Source organism: Tursiops truncatus, chromosome 16, assembly GCF_011762595.2.
Source record: "Tursiops truncatus isolate mTurTru1 chromosome 16, mTurTru1.mat.Y, whole genome shotgun sequence".
NCBI classification, from domain to species: domain Eukaryota; kingdom Metazoa; phylum Chordata; class Mammalia; order Artiodactyla; family Delphinidae; genus Tursiops; species Tursiops truncatus.
In genome coordinates this window covers 37,902,742-37,921,547 of record NC_047049.1, presented here as the reverse complement: position 1 = coordinate 37,921,547, position 18,806 = coordinate 37,902,742, and the positions used below count along the sequence as shown (strand labels likewise).

General features: G+C 38.6%; 1 protein-coding gene across 10 annotated transcripts in view; it reads left to right on the top strand.

The window, feature by feature from the left end:
* Window positions 1–6,629: 6,629 nt before the first annotated feature.
* MINPP1 (multiple inositol-polyphosphate phosphatase 1) overlaps window positions 6,630–18,806 on the top strand; it is a 167,470-nt gene continuing 155,293 nt past the window's right edge. For 4 of the 10 annotated variants that reach the window (XM_033841718.2, XM_033841720.2, XM_033841719.2 and 1 more), the window contains exons 1-3: window positions 6,635–7,309; window positions 10,221–10,418; window positions 13,432–13,529. In XM_033841718.2, coding sequence (XP_033697609.1) covers window positions 6,673–7,309; window positions 10,221–10,418; window positions 13,432–13,529 — 933 coding nt within the window. In that variant the 5' untranslated portion in view covers window positions 6,635–6,672. Of the gene's footprint in view, window positions 7,310–10,220; window positions 10,419–13,431; window positions 13,530–17,770; window positions 18,029–18,806 lie in introns of those variants that run through there. The other 6 variants (XM_073794233.1, XM_019937985.3, XR_012327003.1 and 3 more) reach the window with 6 other exon arrangements.

The window sequence follows — 18,806 nt, the reverse complement described above, 5'->3', positions numbered from 1 at the left end:
AAGCTGTAGCCTCGAGTGCTTGGGTGCCCCAGGCCAAACAACCAACCTGCCTCCTTACTTCTGAAAGATTTATATTCTGTAATTTACCTTGGCTAAGCTTTCTTAATCTCATATTCTAAAACGTCTCATTTAATCAATAACAAATACTGTACCACCTTCAAAATATACATTAAGCATTTCATTCACTGAATACTATCTCCTTTCCTTCCAGAATATTTTACTGTGCCAAATGCAATATTCCTCTGACTCAACAGAATCTCCAATCCATTGACAGTTGACTGTTCATTGCCCCATCATTTGTCTCTTTCCTAGAACCAAAAACCTTTCCCAGAAACTTTTCAGGAGACTGACCCTCATATCTTAGTGGCTAGAACTGAATCACATGCTCTTTCTTAAACTAAAACCATTAAGAAAAATAGAGTTACCGGGATTGGGTTAAACCAATTGGGATTTTTTTCCTGAGGTGGGGATAGAGTGATCTTCCTGAGAGGTGAATACTTACACATTGATTCCAATGAAACAGGGGGACTAAATGTTGGGTGGTTAGCCAATAGTAAGTGCTATAGCACTATGTGTTAAATTTATCTTTTAGCCTCAGCTACAAGTGACACTTTTTGTAGTCACTGCTCATTTGTCATAAATAGGGTAGGCATTAAAGACAGTTCTGTTTCCATCAATCACATTCTAGAACTTGTTCTACTAAATACTTGTTGGATGACTTTAGGTAAGGCATCTACTAACCTCTTGATTTCCACACCCACAACGTGATATAAACGTTGCTCTTCATATATCATGGGATAGCTGGGAAAATAAAATAATTATACTGCATAAATACAAAGCAATATTATTTTAGCTTCCCATACTGCCTGTTTGTTCTATTTTCATTTATTCATTCATTTGTACACCCTTTCAACAAATAGTTGTTGACAGTATACTTCATGTAAGACATGGAATAAATATTTGGGAATCAAAAAAGTTTTCACCATGGTCCTTGCATCTAAGGTATTAACCAATGAATGATTTAGCAGCAACTACTTTCTCCTGGAGTACAGAATCAGGCAAGTGTAAGATGCCTTACAAGGCAGTGTAAGATGTAAGACAAGAAAGGTAAAGTGGGGTAACGAGGGGTGTTGTTTCTGGAAACATAAAGGTCGCTTCAATTGTAGTGTGATCTACCCTATTTACTAAAGTAGCTGCAACAAAGTGTGTGAGTCCAGAGGTGCCTACATTGCTTTTCTAGCTTAGGTATTATTGTGTTTTAATATTTACTGATATACAATACAAGCAAAGCAACAAGATGGGTTTATCCTAGAACAAAACAGTGAACAAAAACTAAAAGAAGTTTGGTTCCTGCACGGGCTAGTGAGACAACATGAAATTGCCATTAATGAACTAAGTAAAAAATTGCCTAACTGATGAACTAATAAACTTGTGTTCTGAAAGTTCTCCATTCTTTGGAATGATAAGAAAACACTCATGGCTTTAAAGTCAGCCAACCAATTGTCTAAAAGATCCAACAGATCAAAAATATTTTTCAATTTTGGAAAACTAACATTTCAGAAAAAAAATAAGATGTTAAAACACAATTGCTATCACCTATGCTTGTTCTTGAAAAATATAGGGGAGAAGAAAGATTTTTACCAGGATTTGGAAAATATTATTTATTTCTGTAACAGGATAACAATATATTTTGGATGGAGGGGACTTCTGGAGGAAATTATGTTTCTGAGCAATAGTGCCGGCTTGTTGAAAGTCATTATAGAAAGCATATTGGTAATTTAAACTTACCATAATTTTCTACCTGGTTTCTCAAATAGTTCTGTGGATTTAGAACCAACATTTGATGGGAGGGAAGAATTCCCAACATCAAAATCCTAGGATTTGTCAGGACACTAGAAAAGAAGCTTTGTCACTGCAAAATAACTTCCTTAGCAGGGTATAATAGAGAATGTAAAACAGCAGGTCACCTCCATTGTTGTTGTGTGGTTCCGTGAAGTTCTATTCATCAACTGAAACACAACTTAAATAATTCAGGTTAGCTTTGATACGCTGGGGAACCATACAGTGGTCAGCTTCTTTGGAGCAAAGCTGTCTTGCAGTCTGCGGAGCTTGTGATCTATGCAGCCTCCACATTCAAGCAAGGTTGAAGGGACTGCCGTTGAAGCATGGATCACTCCAGCTCTGTCCATACACATGGACCCCTCCTCTGTTGGCTTCTTCTACTGCAGTAAAAAACAAGTAAGCACTGAATCATTAACTGACAAAGGAAAGATGAAACAGCAGGGCACTGAGATACTAGAGATAAAACCTTCTTGGCATAGGCACAAAGTTAGCTGCTTAATGTAGTTGTGAGATAATAAATATCTACGAAGAGCTGGCCATTTGTCAGTTTACTTGATTAAAAGTGATAATAAGAAATTTTAATTCTGTTTACTAAAAGTAACTGATACTTATTTGGGGCCAGGAACTATATAAAGCACTTATGTTAACTGTTTCAGTTAATCCGCTGGACAATCCCATGACATAGGTATCTTCCTCACTACAGAAAACAATTGAGGCAAAGAGTTTAACTTGTTTAAAATCTCACAGATATTAAGTGATGAAGCTGGAATTTTAAAAGTCAGGAATTCTAACTTTAGAAACCATGTTCTTAGTATTTTCTATCCTTTCATAGAGAGCCTACCCTTTTTCTCACAGATATTAAGTGAAGCTGGAATTTTAAAAGCCAGGAATTCTAACTTCAGAAACCATGTTCTTAATATTTTCTATCCTTTCAGACAGCTTACCCTTTTCCTCCCAGAATTTAGCTTTTTCCTTTCTTTACTGTTACTTCACCAGGAGGCCATCTTCTTTAATAACTTCTTTAAAAGTCTAGTAGATAACTGTAACTTTGAATGCTACGTATGTCATCATGCAATCTTAAGAGTAGAATGACTTTACCATTTTAAAAGTCCTATGAATAATCTGACAAAAATAACCTACCCGGGCTTCCCTGGTGGCGCAGTGGTTGAGAGTCCACCTGCCGATGCAGGGGACACGGGTTCATGCTCCGGTCCGGGAAGATCCCACATGCCGCGGAGCGGCTGGGCCCGTGAGCCATGACCGCTGAGCCTGTGCGTCCGGAGCCCGTGCGTCCGGAGCCTGTGCTCCGCAGCGGGAGAGGCCACAACAGTGAGAGGCCCGCGTACCGCAAAAATAAATAAATAAATAAATAAAAATTTAAAAATAACCTACCCTATGCTTTAATGTAATAGATGGATTAGAAAAGAAGTTCTACTTAAGACAAATTAGAAAAATGTAGAACTGAGTTCAGTTTTCTTTTCCACTCTGAAAGACACAACAGATAATGTTTACTTCTGGATAAAACTGCACAACCATTAGCAATCCAAATCTTCCATTTTCAGTTGGATCCTCAGAGCTGAACATCCAAACTTCTACTTTTTTCCCCTTTTCTCTCAATTGCAAATCTAAGCCATTTCTACATTCCATGGGACTTAATTCCCATTCCTCCATCTCTTCAGACAATCTTGCTTCCTAAGTCACAGAAGAAAGTGAGGCCACCAGGCCTGAAATCCACAAATTCTCTGCCTCTAGACCAATAAATTTATCCACATATGCATCCATCCTTTCAATCCTCCTTCAGAAGATAAAGTCTCCTCTCCTTCTGGTCCAAATCAAATTCTCTGTGCTCTTGGTTCCATCCTCTTCCATCTCTTCAAGGAAGTTGAACTATTAATTTTCCATTCTATCTCTTGTGTTGTGGTAGATTTGTCAAATACATTGCTGCCATGCCCACAGCCTCTTATAAGGGAAGGGAAACCACCCAGTCTTTGCAAAGGGGCAGCCACGTTTTGTACCATACAAATTCTTGTGTACTAACTGATTGGACAAGGTGGGCATCTATTTCAAAGGGCAGCCAATTTACAGACTGGTAGAGAATTAATACATGGCCTGGTATGAAAACTTTTCAAAGGTGCTCACTGCTTTAAAAATGAGAGACCCATGTTAAGTGAGATGAGTGGATTTTTATTATTAGAAAAGTTATGAAATGATCTTTGATGCATGTCTTGCCTGTGAAAGTCATTCACTTTAAGGTGGAAGTAAGTTTACACTGTATGGTTGCTAGAGACCTAAGCATCTCAGTACAGAAATAATAACAACATTGAACATTATGATAAAAATATCACTCATAGGGCTTCCCTGGTGGTGCAGTTGTTAGGGGTCCGCCTGCCGATGCAGGGGACGTGGGTTCGTGCCCCGGTCCGGGAGGATCCCATGTGCCGCGGAGCGGCTGGGCCCGTGGGCCATGGCCGCTGGGCCTGCGTGTCCGGAGCCTGTGCTCCGCAACGGGAGAGGCCACAGCGGTGAGAGGCCCGCGTACCGCAAAAAAAAAAATCACTCATAGCAGCCTATTATACTGGGTTTAATCATCTCTGACTCTCACAAAAATCCTGCAATGTAGGTTCTAATATGTCTATTTTCAGGTAAGGAAACCAAGGCTCAGAGAACTTGGGTAGGTTTCTGAGGTTAATGTGTCACTGAGCTGTAGTCTGGATCCAAAGCTTATGAGCTTTTTGTCCTTTTTATGCTGTTTTTTCCTAGCCAAAAACATGAAGGCATTGATTAATTTTATCATTTGTCATCTTGGCTTGACACCAAAGATGATCAGAGTTGGCTTACATAAGTATATAACCAGCATAAATTAATGAGTAATTAGAGGAAGAAAAATAAAATCAAGCTAGGGGCAAATTTAGTGTTTTGTAAATATTTAGGCAGGGTCTCTAAAGATTGTTTCATTAGGAAGGAGTGATGCCATTAGGAAGACTTGGTAGCTCCTGAGGACTCAAAAGATTGGGCATGAGAGGTGATCATTATTAAATACATATACTAAGTAAAATATAGTGAGACGCATCTAGCACAAATGCTTGCTGAATGAAGTTAGAAATATTACCAAGCACCTCAGCCTATAAAATATAAGGTTAGGAAGTCCATAAAGGGGGGTGGGAGGGACAAATTGGGAGATTGGGATTGACATATACACACTACTACACTGTATATATAATACATAACTAATAAGGACCTATTGTGTAGCACAGGGAACTCTACCCAGTACTCTAATGGCCTATATGGGAAAAAAAATCTAAAGGAGTGGATATAAGTATATGTATAACTGCATCACTGTGCTGTACACCTGAAACTAAAACAACATTGTACATCAACTCTACTCCAATAAAAATTTTTTAAAAAAGGAAGTTCATACAGAGTAGATATTCAATAAATATTAATTTGAGCAAAGTTCTGTGACAATATCACTGACCATGACTATTCAGGCATTGACATTCCACAAAATGGCATACCAAAAAAGAACATATTCTAAAGATGGTTACCTGCCACAGAACAGCTTAAAATTTGCAGCATTCAAGTCGGAATCTATTCTTGATTTTACACCATTTTCTTCACTGGGTTAACATTAAGAGGTATACCTCTCTGGACCGGAGGGGCACTTTTAAGGAGAAAAGGAGTAAACGTGGAGGCGGACTTACCAAGAGCAATTTAATGGTGTCTTTGAAGGAAAAGCTGCACTTATAAAAACATGGTCCAAACTTCCTTCGATCTGGATCACCGTATGACTTAATACTTATTCTTTTTCCAGCTGGCATATGAACTAGGGTTCAAGTGGAGAAACCAAGGTATTCGTCAGATTTATGATTTGGGGGGAGCAATAACCTACGAAAAAACGTTGGGGTTGATTTGAATATGTCATTACGTGGGAGGAGAGTTTGGACTCGGAGTGGCGGTAAATACACATCTTGTTTGCTTCACACAGATCAGCTCATACTTATAATGGAGTAAATCTGTTGGGCCACGATTCAATGCGCCCGTTAGCAGGATTGCTGTCTCTACTGTCTAAGCCCTCGGTATCAACAAGCACAGTTCTTCTGGGGTGCTGTCCCCCTGATGTCAGCTTTGCTGGTCCAGGTCAAAATACTACCAAACGCTCAGGAATTAAATTTCCTGGAGAACTGAGCCTCTTTCCAGGTTCGCCTCTGCCTTAATGTATAGCGATTAATTTCAAACTGTAATGGAGGAGTAAACCTTGGGCTCCAGGAGGCATGCTGGGCCCGGGCCCTGGGGTTTGCATTTTCAGTCACCGCCTCAGGTGGATTTGATGCAGCTGGTTCAAAATACATTTTGAAAAACAGAGTAGAATGGGGTATGGATGATGATACAGAAGTCAGCTCTTAAAAGGTGTCCTGTTTTGGCAGCTTTGGAGACTTAAGGCTGAGTCCCGGCTTATTCACACCCAAGAGAATTTAAACAGGAGTCGTTAAGTCAGTCCCTGAGGCGCCACCAGCTACAAGGAAACTCGCCCACGCTCGGGGGTGCAGGCGACGCCGGCTCCACCTAAGCCACAGGTCTCCGAAGCGCCTCGAGGATTTCTACCGGCTTCACTCGAGCCACAGGGCCACTGGGCTCCTCCGAGCGTCCAGCCCGCACTCTCGGTACTCCGCTAACAGTGTCCGCCTCCTCACAGCCTGAGAGCTGGGTACGCGCAGTGATTCCCGGGGTGGGGCACTGGCCGGAAGCACCCGCCGGGCCCGCCCCCTGCCCACCGGATCCGGAAGCTGTCGACTGAGCCGGTATGTTTCCCTCCGCGGGCCGCAGTGCATCATGCTCCGTGGCCCTTGCCGCCTCTTCAGGGTCTCCGTGGCACCCGTCGCGGCCCTGGCTGTGGCGCTGGTCTCGTCGCTCTCTCGCTGCTCCCTCCTGGAGCCGGAGAACCGCGTGGTCTCGCCGCTCAGCCCCTACTTCGGCACCAAGACTCGCTACGAGGATGCCAACCCCGGGCTGCTGCCGGACCCCGAGGCGCCACGGCGGGACCCACAACTGCTGGAGGAGACCTGCACCCCGGTACAGCTGGTCGCCCTCATCCGCCACGGCACCCGCTACCCGACCACCAAACAGATCCGCAAGCTGCGGCAGCTGCACGGACTGCTGCAGGCCCGCGGGCCCGGGGATGACCGGATCCGCGCTGCCGGCGGCGGCGACCTGGGCGCTGTGCTGGCCAACTGGCCGCTGTGGTACGCGGACTGGATGGACGGGCAGCTGGTGGAGAAGGGGCGGCAGGACATGCGACAGCTGGCCCTGCGCCTGGCCTCCCTTTTCCCGGTCCTCTTCAGCCGAGAAAACTGCGGCCGCCTGCAGCTAGTCACCAGCTCCAAGCACCGCTGCATGGACAGCGGCGCCGCCTTCCTGCAGGGACTGTGGCAGCACTACCACCCTGGGTTACCGCCGCCCGACGTCGCAGGTGACCACCCCGGGCCGCCCAGCCAGTGCCCTGCCTCGGTCCTCCCCCAGATCCCGGACTTCCCCGATCCCAGCCTCTCCTTACTTCCTTCTGTCCCCAGCCCCCCATCCCATGGGATGTTCAGGACTTGGCTCTCTCCCTTATCCTCGTACATAATGTTCATTTTTTCATTCATCAGGGATGAGTTTGGCACCTTCTACGTGCAGGACGCTGTGGTAGACGTTGGGGGATCCAGTAGGAAGGGAGACAGGCCAGGGCAGTTTTTGATCACCCATTCCCAAAATGAATTTCTCCATCTGAGCACCAACCCCTCTCCCCTTCCTCCCTCTCTGGCGACTAGTTCTGCAGTTCGGCGCACTTTTTTTTTTTTTTTTTTAAATCTAGGACTTTTCTTCCTCAGGTTTTACTTCTGATACTAATACTATTTGGGTTTTGTTTTGTTTTGTTTTTTTCATTTAACAGCTTTTTCAGATATTAATTCTAGACCTACAACATATTTTGGGAAGTACTCTCAAACTTTCTTTACTGCTCTGCTTTTTTCTCTGTTTTGATTTTGCATGTACTATAGAGTTACTCTCCTTGTAGCTGTGGTCCATGGTCATGGCACAGTACTTTACTAATTTATTCCACTACCAATACTTTTGCAAAATTTGAGAGATCGTCTAGCAGAGCTCTTTTATTTCACAGTGAAGAAGCTGAGCCTAAGAAAATGCCCTGCTGATTGTCCTTTCTTAGTTTGAGGCCCAGAATCCAGGTCTTCTGTTTTCCCTCAAATGATGCTTTTTCCTTAGAAAATATTTTAAAAGTCACATAATAATAATAGCAAACACTTAATGCTTGCTATGTGCTCTGCATGCCTCACATTTATTTCACAAAATCCTTACAACAGCTCTCTGAGGTTGATTGTATTTCCCCCCCTCTTAACCGGTGAGGAAATTGAGACGTAGAAACACTAATTTGCCTAATTTCAAATGAGTAGGTATGAACCCAGGAAATCTGATTTAGAGCTTGGTCTCTTAACCATTACACTGTACGTACAGCTTCCATTTGTCCTGTAACTTAAGGATAAGAATGAAAACATGACATTTTTGTGCCAGAGAGATGAACAAGTGTTAATACTTTCTTGATCAGCTTTAAGGTCAAAGTTGAGGTGAGGCATCATTTAGCTTTAAAAAGCCCAAGCAAAAAATAAATTAGAAGTAGACTGGTTTGTCATTTCTCCAATAGCATTCTCTCTTAAGCTGTTCAGCCATCTCCAAGGGGTTCTTCCATTGACTCTGTCATGTGTTATGACTCTGTCATGACTCTGTGAGTAACTCGGTTGGCTGACTTGTGTTCAGTCACTTGTTGAATCATGCTTTTTAATATAGCTAGACTTTTTTCCATTGATATGAGTGAAGATTTCCCACAAATCTGTTAAATTAACTGAATGTTGAAAGCAGAACATACTTCAATATAGTACTATATATGTATATAGTGTATACCAAAAAGGGACTACTGGACCTCCTGGGATGAATGAATTTTTGCCCTTAGATGGATTATGAGAATGGGCATTTGCCAGCCGTGGATCAAAATAGTTCAGGATAAGCCACCCCTCACCATTTTCAGTATCAGAGATTAAACCCTTTGCTTAGCTGCTTCATTATTATCTACAGACAATTGTTTTGCCTGTTGTGTACATCTGGGCTTTGGAGGGAAGCCACTGAATTGGATTTTGTATTCTTACAGAAACAGAACAATGCCTTTGTTTCTATTTAAAGAATAGCAGTAATTAGATAATAGCAGGGATGAATTATCCAGATCCACTTAGGAAATTTTGAGGCCACAGAAAAAGATGACAAAGATTTTCCTAGTAATTTCTTAAGAACTGTAATCTGATTACCAGTTAAAATTGGCAGAATTATTCATTTCAGGAGCTCCTGAAATGGATACACACACACATACATATAAATATTTTCACATACACATCTGAAGCAAAATGGTATAACTAGGGATAATTTTCTTATTTTAATTACAGAAATAGTATACTTGGTGTTCTTTTCATGGTAAATTATTGGAGAAATGATGGTTGGAATCTGTGTATTTTTAAATATGACTCTGAGAAAACTTAAAAGGCACCCCAGTAGCTGAAGCATGATTACGAATGCTTTTCTAGTATGTATTTGTTACCGAATTGGGGAAATAATGTTAACACATAAAATTCTAAATGGGAAGTTATTCTGGAGCTTCAGTTAGAAAATAAACCGAATCAGAAGCATCTAGCACAATGAAATACAGAAGACCTGAAACTTTAATGTATTTTGTGCTATTGTCAGTAGTTTTTGTCCAAAGCAGTCTTTTGTAAAGGAACACAGGGTTGAGAAACTTAATTGAGAAAATAAAATACTCTATTTAGACTATGGCTTAGAGTAGTAAAACAGAGCCTGTCTGTTGAATTCTCTCTCACTTTGTAATTAGAAACGTTGCTCATTTTTAGGTTGTTTTCTCAAATTTTCTGTGCCTGATGGAAACAGTACTTAGGTAATAGATTTTTACACTTTTTATGATATTCATATCTAATTATTTTTGTTTTCTTTAAGAAAACATTCATTTCAGTTACCTTTATTTCATAGTGTAGTATTGCTCTAACTTTTTTTTTATCTTTGATATTTTCTGTTTCTTTAGTCTTTTTTAGCGTATCCTCTCATGAGCTAACAATTATTACAAATGGGGAATAGTTTTGCCCTATGTCTTTCTTGAGCAGTGTGTACTTATTTCAGACATGTCAATGAATAAATAGGTTTTTAAGGTTCCTTTTTACACTTGAAACAAAATTTTCCAATAATTTGGAATTGTCATTCGTGTCAATGGATACACACACACACACACACACACACACATATACACACACAATTATTTTTTTCCCTTTCAGACATGGAGTGTGGACCTCCAAGAATTAATGATAAATTAATGAGGTTCTTTGATCATTGTGAGAAGTTTTTAACTCAAGTGGAAAGGAATGCTACGGCTCTTTATCATGTAGAAGCCTTCAAAACTGGACCAGAAATGCAGAACATTTTAAAAAAAGTTGCAGGTATTTTGCAAGTGCCAGTCAACAACTTAAATGCAGGTAATGTGCCTATTGTCTTGCATTTGAACTCTGAAATAGTTTAAGTGGTTTTTAAACTCTGAACGTGGAAAAATATGGAAGCATAAAGTTATTCCTTTTAAAGGACCACAATTGATTTTACGTTGAGAAAATAATGTGTTCTAGGTCAAGAAAATTCTATATCTCATGCTTACTATTCTTAGATTCAGATTCTTCTTTGAGTTTTATGTAAATTAATACACAAGACTCTTGATGTATCCTGGAATTTTTTGTTTTGTTTTGAGGGCAAAGTTATATAAAGCTTCAACTCTAAACATTATTTATAAAACAAAAATTATCTTCTTCTGAATTATCTCCTCTTAAAGTGATACAAATGGAAAGTCATATAAATTCTTTAGCTTTTAAAGCAGTTCAGACGTGCATGTTAATGTTTTGAGAGAGGTTAAGTTTTTAAAAAGTAGTGTGATTTTTTTTTTTTTTCCCTTTGGAGCTTTTATACCTAGAGATGCTGAGAAAATGAGCAGTCATGTATGTCATAAGCTATTGCAGTGGATGGTAGACTGTGCCACCTGGGACACTTTAGGGTGAAAGGAAACACTATTAATAATTATGCTGGGAGAGCAGGTGGAAAACCAAGGTACATGGTTACCTAGCAATGAGAAATTAAGAAAAAATAATAAGATTTTTTTTCCTGTTTTCTAGGAATGTATAATCCATACAGCAGATATTGACAGATATATAGAGTGTGATTTCATTATAGTGTGAATAAATTTCCAAAGACTAGAAGTAGGAGATGTTAGATTAGACTGATGTTAATTAGATGTTAGTTAGACTGATGTTAATTAGATGTTAGATGTTAATTAGACTAGAATATGTCAGTCCTGGTGTCTGAATGCTTTATAAGGATCAAAAAAGTGAAGATGCCTAGACTAGCATCTAAAATTGAGTTTTTTCTCTTTTCTTCAACTGGCTATACATTGGGGTCGTTTGCAGAGCTTTAAAAATTATTTGGGAAATAATTCAAGTATATAGATAATAATAAAGGCTAATATAATGAGTATCTGTATACCCACAACTTAGTTTGATCAGATTTTAACATTATGCTTCACTTAGTTGCTTTAAATAAATTGAGGGTCCTTTGTCCCTCTCTAGGATCTCATTCCTTTCCTTTTCTCCCAGAGGTAACCATTGTCATGAATTGAACATTTAAGTCATCCCATGCCGGTTTTTATATTTATGTTTCTATGACTAAATGGGGCATTTTGCAGATTTTTAAACTTTTAGGAATGGTATCAAACTATGGTATCAGTCTGAAATTTGATTTTAATTCAACTTTGCATTTTTTATTTAATGTGTGTAATTCTAGTTCTGCATTTTAAACTTATGTACAGAATCCCATTATATAATACCAGCATCTAGCCATTATTCTGTTAGTGGGCATTTAAGATTGTTGAAGATTTTTTAAAAAACATTATTTCTAGTCTCTGACTTGACAAGGATTATTTGTATTTTACTGATGGGGTAACTGAGAACAACTTTTTTTTGGAGGCAATATTAGCATAGTGGTTAAAATCATGGGTTCTGGAATTGGACTGTTTGGAATTCGACTATTCGATTCTTGACTTTGTTATATTATTGACTAACTCTGTGATCTTTGGCAAGTTCCTTAATATCACTGTGCCATAGTTTCTTTCTCTGTAAAATGGATATAGGAATTGTACCTGCCTCACAGGATTATTGCAAGGATTATATGAGATTAATTCATGCAAAGCATTAGCACAGTACGTGGCACAGAGTAACTGTTCAAAAATATTTTAGCTATTTAAATACTTTTTTTTTTTTTGCATAGAAAGGTGATGCTGTATGTATTTTCTGTAACTTATTTTTACTTAGCAATGTATCTGTCTCATTTTTTTAAATTCTGTTATTTTATAGGATATATATGATTACATTTTTAGGTAAATGATAGTTAAAAATTTATTTAACCCATCATCAAGTTTTACTGGTCAGAGAGGCTGGAGCTAATACAGTCCAAATTCTTTATTTTATAGGAAATTACATTCCTACTAAGCTTTTTCTTAGTTTTTAACTCTTTCAAATAACACAACAGTGGACATTCTTATAGTCTGCTTTTTGCACTTGAGAGTTTATAAGATAACTATAGGTAGAATTGTTGGGTTAAGGTGCATGAATATTTTACATCTTAACATATACTTCCAAATTGTTCTCTGAAGGTGTAGAAAAATTTATATCAACAATATGTGAGAATGCTCATTTCCCCCAATTCATCTGACAGTGGATATTATTAGTCATTTTGACTTTTGCCAATTTAATTAATGAAAAATGATATCTAGCTTTAATTTGCATTTCTTTGGTTACTTGTAAGGTTGAACATCTTTTCATATGTTTATTAGCTATTTCATTCCTTCTGAGGATTGCCTCTTCATAACCTTGGCCATCTTCTATTGGATTATTTTTATGTTTTTTCTTATTGATCATAGGTACCCTTTATGTGTTATGGATATATTAATTATATGTCCTTTGATATTGCTTGACAAAAGAATAAATCCTTTACCTATTTTGTGTTGAGACCCAGGAAGGCTAGAGTGACTTACCCAGGATAATTAATGTCAAAGTCAGGTCTCATAGTGTGATTTTTCCCTCTTTGTTTCTCTCCTTCTTGACCCTTTGCTTCACCTTCCTCCTGACTCCTCAGTCTGCCTTTTCTTTGTTCTTTACCTTTTGCAGTCTTCTCTTCTTTTTTATATCCTTCTCTGTACTTGCTTCTTCTTAATAGTTATAATGTGAATTGTGTAGTTAAAAGAACTGTTCAATAAATGTTCTTTGTCATTGCTGACTTTCAAGTTGGGGACTAAAACCTTTTATAACTTTATCTCCCCTCCTCTAATCCTCTAAAAGTAACAAAATCAAGTTATGTTTTATGTAGTAAGTCCTTGGCATTCTATAGATATTCAGCCTTTGGAAAACTGCAGGAAATAGTAACCTACAAATTTTACCTTTTTTTTCCTCTCAGATTTAATTCAGGTAGCTTTTTTCACCTGTTCATTTGACCTGGCAATTAAAGGTGTTAAATCTCCTTGGTGTGATGTTTTTGACATAGATGATGCAAAGGTAAGTATTACTTTTGCAGTTTCTTTGCTTTTTTTTTTGCATGGTTTTCATTGTTGTCTTTATTTGAAGCAGCTTTTCAAAAAATAAGCAGAGTAGGGAACATTAAGTGCCTTTGACTATCTTGTAATTTTCCTTAAAAAGAGAGATTAATTGTTCAGATAGGACCTACCTACTTGTAAATAGTTTAGGCTCATAAAACTCTGGAAAACATTCTTCCATTGTGATTTGATTTCTAGGTCCACCCAGTTAAAAACCTACTTAACCCATCATCAAATTTTACTGCTGGAAAGGATTATAGAGCTAATATAATCCAAATTCTTCTTTTTATTGGAAGCCAAAGCTCAGAGAGGATGAATGGTTTTCCAAATACCTATTCTTTTATAAAGTTTTCATAATAAATAGAGTTCTGTTTTCTACCCAGTGATGGCAGTGATTCATCTTGGTTCTGCCTGGCTACTTTGTATTCCCTTTCTTTCCTCTTCATTCATGTTGTTTCTTTGTAGACTTTTAGACTCTAGAGAGAGAAGGGCAGACAGAGCTCTGGTGACTGTAAAGGAGGCAAATTCTGGTCAAATCTGGGATGCTGGGAGCCAGAGAGTTCGGGTAGGAAAGTGTTAATTGTTTTCTTAAGTATTGAGGATCAAGGCATTAGATAGAATTCTGATGGATGAGAGTAAGATGTATCTTTATGTATGGGTCATTCAGAAATACGGACTTTAGAAACTTCAGTCATCCCTTGCATACATATGGAACCTTCAGTATTCTGTATGAAAATCAATTACTAACTTCAGAATTTAACCTCAAATTTTGAAAAGAAGTGTACTATTTGTCAGTTAGAAGCAAGCTTTTAAGCTGAGAGCTAATGTACATTTGAAAGTAAAACAAGTGCTTTATTTCGTTAATTAAAGACTAAAGTGACCAACAACCAGATTAAAGGTGATTTTTCTGTAGTATTATGCCAATGCAGATGTAGGGCTTAGCTGGTAAGTTGGAAGAAGGGAAAAGAGCCCTCGATGGATGCTTGCTCTAGGATGCTGAGTGCCAGAAGTAATAGGTGTATGTATTTCCTCTCGGTGCTCCTGAATTGCTCCCTGATGATCTACTTTTTCTCTGTCTCAAGTACTCAAAACACTTCTCATCTCCTCTAAGTGTCCATAACTATCACTTCAGAAACATCCCGGCCTACCCTTCTTTGAAATACTCTGTGCTTAGGATGATCATAAAATTTATGTTCTAAATTGAATACTTTATTTTTTATAAATTTATTTATTTATTTTTAGCTGCATTGGGTCTTCGTTGCTGTGCACGGGCTTTCTCTAGTTGTGGCGAGTGGGGGCTACTCTTTGTTGTGGTGCGCGGGCTTCTCATCGCAGTGGCTTCTTGTTGCGGAGCACAGGCTCTAGGCACGCAGGCTTCAGTAGTTGTGGCACGCGGGCTTCAGTAGTTGTGGCTCGCAGGCTCTAGAGTGCAGGCTCAGTAGTATGGTACATGGGCTTAGTTGCTCCACGGCATGTGGGATCTTCCCGGCCCAGGGTTCGAACCCGTGTCTCCTGCACTGGCAGGTGGATTCTTAACCACTCCACCACTAGGGAATCTCCTAAATTGAATACTTTTAAAAGTGAAAGGGGAACCAGTAATAATTACACCAGTATAGGTGTAAACTGAGACTTATGGTCACCATTCACTTGTGTCAAAATTCCTCACCTCCCTTTTCTCCCTGCCCAGATTGCTGTAGGGGAAAAGGCCAATAAACAGAATTGAAGTGATTTTCAGTATTGTGTAAATGACTGAGGGGTGTGGGCAAAAGGGAAATTTACTTTTTAACAGAAGAACAACTTATTTGCCCAAGTTACTACAGTTGTTGGAATATTTGGCATATGCTTACCTGGCTATCTGCCCTTTTTGTATTCTGAGTAGCTATATCCATGTGGTCCCTTACTTCCAAAGACCGACAACGCTGTGCTTTTATTTCCATATCGTAAAAGATGGAACTATTAGGTGACTTAGATTCTGTGCTACTTGTTTTTCTTTTCCTTTTATTTTTAGGATTACCCTTTTATCTCTTTATTGCATATGAACTTCTCTCTTTTTTTCCCCACAACTTATTTTGAAAAATTTCAAACTGACAGAAGTTGTAAGAATAACAGAATGAACATTCATGTCCTTCACCTACATTCACCAGTTTTTAACCTTTTTTGCCACATTTGTTTTTCTTTCTTTATAATCTATTAGTTTCCTATTGCTGCTATAACTGCTATAACAGTAATAGTTTCCTATTACTGCTAACTTAGTGGTTGAAAGCAACACAAATTTATTATCTTACAGTTCTGGAAGTCAGAAGTCCAAAATGAATTTTACAGGGCTAAAATCAAGGTATCAACAGGGGGCTGTGTTCTCTGGAGACTCTAGGGGAAAATCTGTTCCTTGCCCTTTCCAGTCTCTAGAGCCCACCTGCATTCCTTGTATCACTATGACCACGGCTTCATTGTTATATCTCCTACTGTGTCCTTCCTGCCTACTTCTTATAAGGATCTTTGTGATTATTGGGCCCATCTAGATAGTCTAGGATAATTTTCCATCTTAAGCTCCTTAACTTAATCACATTTGCAAATTCCCTTTTATCATGTAAGATAACATATTCATTGGTTGTAGGCGTTAGGATGTAGACATCTTTGAGGGACATTTATTCTGTCACATATATATGTAACCTTTTTCTTCTAAACATCAAGACACTTCACCCTTAAATACTTGGACGTACATCTAAACAAGAAACTTCTCCTACATAATCATAATAAAATGTAAATTTACATATGCATATATAGTACAGTATTGTCTAATATACAGTCAGTATTTGTGTTTTCACACTTGTCTTAATAGAATCCTATATTTATAGCTTTTATTTTAAAAAATATTTAAACATCTTTATTGGAGTATAATTGCTTTATTATGGTGTGTTAGTTTCTGCTTTATAACAAAGTGAAACAGCTATACATATACATATATCCCCATATCTCCTCCCTTTTGCGTCTCCCTCCCACTTTTTTTTTATTTTTAAATTCAGGATCTAATCAAGGATCATTCATTGTATTTACTTGTCATGCCTTTAGTTGCCTTTAATCTAGAAGAGTGTTCCAGCCTTTCTTTTGTCTTTTATACACTGGCATTTTGCAGGCATCTAGGCCAGCTTTTTTGCAGAATGTCTTTGTGTCTGTTTTTTCACTTAAGATTAGATTGGGGTTTAAACATTTTTGACAAGAATACTATATAAGTATTCTTATATAGTGTGTCTAATCAGAAGGAATGATGTCAGTTTGTCACATCACTGATGATGATATGTTTGATCATATGATTAAAGTGGCACCTTCCAGATTTCTCCATTGTGTAGGTACCTTTAAACAACTTCTCATATTTTTTTTGAACTTTATTTATTTTTTATACAGCAGGTTCTTATTAGTTATCCATTTTATACATATTAGTGCACATATGTCAGTACCAATCTTCCACTTCATCCTACCACCCCCACCCCCCACCGCCACTTTCAAAGAACTTCTCATTTAAATGACCATGATTTGAAAATTTGAAATACATGTTTAAATTAATTGAATAAGAGACTTTCTTTTTATATAGTAAAAGCAAATAAGTTAGATTCTTCATTAAAAAATATAAAGTTTTCTTTTTTTTTTTTTTTTTTTTGTGGTATGTGGGCCTCTCACTGTTGTGGCCTCTCCCATTGTGGAGTACAGGCTCCGGACGTGCAGGCTCAGCGGCCATGGCTCACGGGCCCAGCCGCTCCGCGGCATGTGGGATCTTCCTGGACCAGGGCACGAACCCGTGTCCCCTGCATTGGCAGGCGGACTCTCAACCACTGTGCCACCAGGGAAGCCCTAAAGTTTTCTTTTGATGTAGATGTTTCCTGTGATTTTTTTTTTTTCTTTTTCAGTAATTTGACACAAAAATCTCTGCTTAGGACTTTTCACTATGAAATAGGTTTACATACTGAAGTATTTACAGATGCAATAAAATGATGTCTGGAATTTGCTTTAGCATAATCCAGTGGTGGTGGTAGGGGCATAACTGAAACAGAATTGGCCAAGTGTTAATTGTTGTTGAAGTTGGATGAGAGGTACGTGGGGGTTCATTATTCTCCTGTTCTCTATTTTTATGTTTGAAATTCTTTATTAAAAATGTTTTAAGGGGCTTCCCTGGTGGTGCGGTAGTTAACAATCCATCTGCCAATGCAGGGGACATGGGTTCAAGCCCTGGTCAGGGAAGATCCCACATGCCGCGGAGCAACTAAGCCCGCGCGCCACAACTACTGACCTGCGCTCTAGAGCCCGCGAGCCACAGCTACTGAAGCCCGCGTGACTAGAGTCCGTGCTCCGCAACAAGAGAAGCCACCACAATGAGAAGCCCGTGCACGGCAACGAAGAGTAGCCCCCGCTTGCCACAGCCAGAGAAAGCCCACGCACAGCAACGAAGACCCAACACAGCCAATATAAATAAATAAAATAAATTAATTTATAAAAAAAAATGTTTTAAGAATTAAAAATGAATAGAAATATATGAAATTCTAAGAATTCTGGATATTATTAGATATCCAAGACCTTATGAAATGCTGGTCCATCTGTGCCTTCATTCAGCAAATATTGTTTGAGTGCCTGCTCCATGCCAGGCACTTGGTTGAAACTGAAGATACTAACGTAAGATAGGCATTGTCCTCAAAGAATGTCACAAGGAGTGAAAGACAAAAAAACCATTGCAAGACAATGGGATGGCTATAACAGAAGTATATATAGTGTATAGTGATACACAAAGGAGGAAGTTGATTAATGGCAGTCAGGTAAACCTTACAAAAGAAATGACACATGAACTATGTACTTCTCTGTGGGATAGCTTTTTGCAGCTTTGTGTCTATCTTCTGTAACAAGTATATCTAGATTTTCTATCTCATCTGGGGTCGGTTTTGGTATTTAATATTTTCTTGTAAAAGTCATTCATGTTCTCTAGGTTTTCAGATTTATTTGTGGAGTTTGGCAAATTTATCTCATGATTTAAAAAAATGTCTTCCTTCTATATCTGAGATTATGTCCCCATTATTATTACTTATTTGTGTGTCTGCATTTTCTTTATTATGTTAGTTTAGTGTCTACTAATTTATTATTTTTTTCCCAAGAAACAGTTTAACTATGTTTTGAACTTTATGTAATGGAATCATCCAGTATGTGTTTTTTTGTATCTAGTTTTTTATCAACATTATGTTTTTAAGATTTATCTATG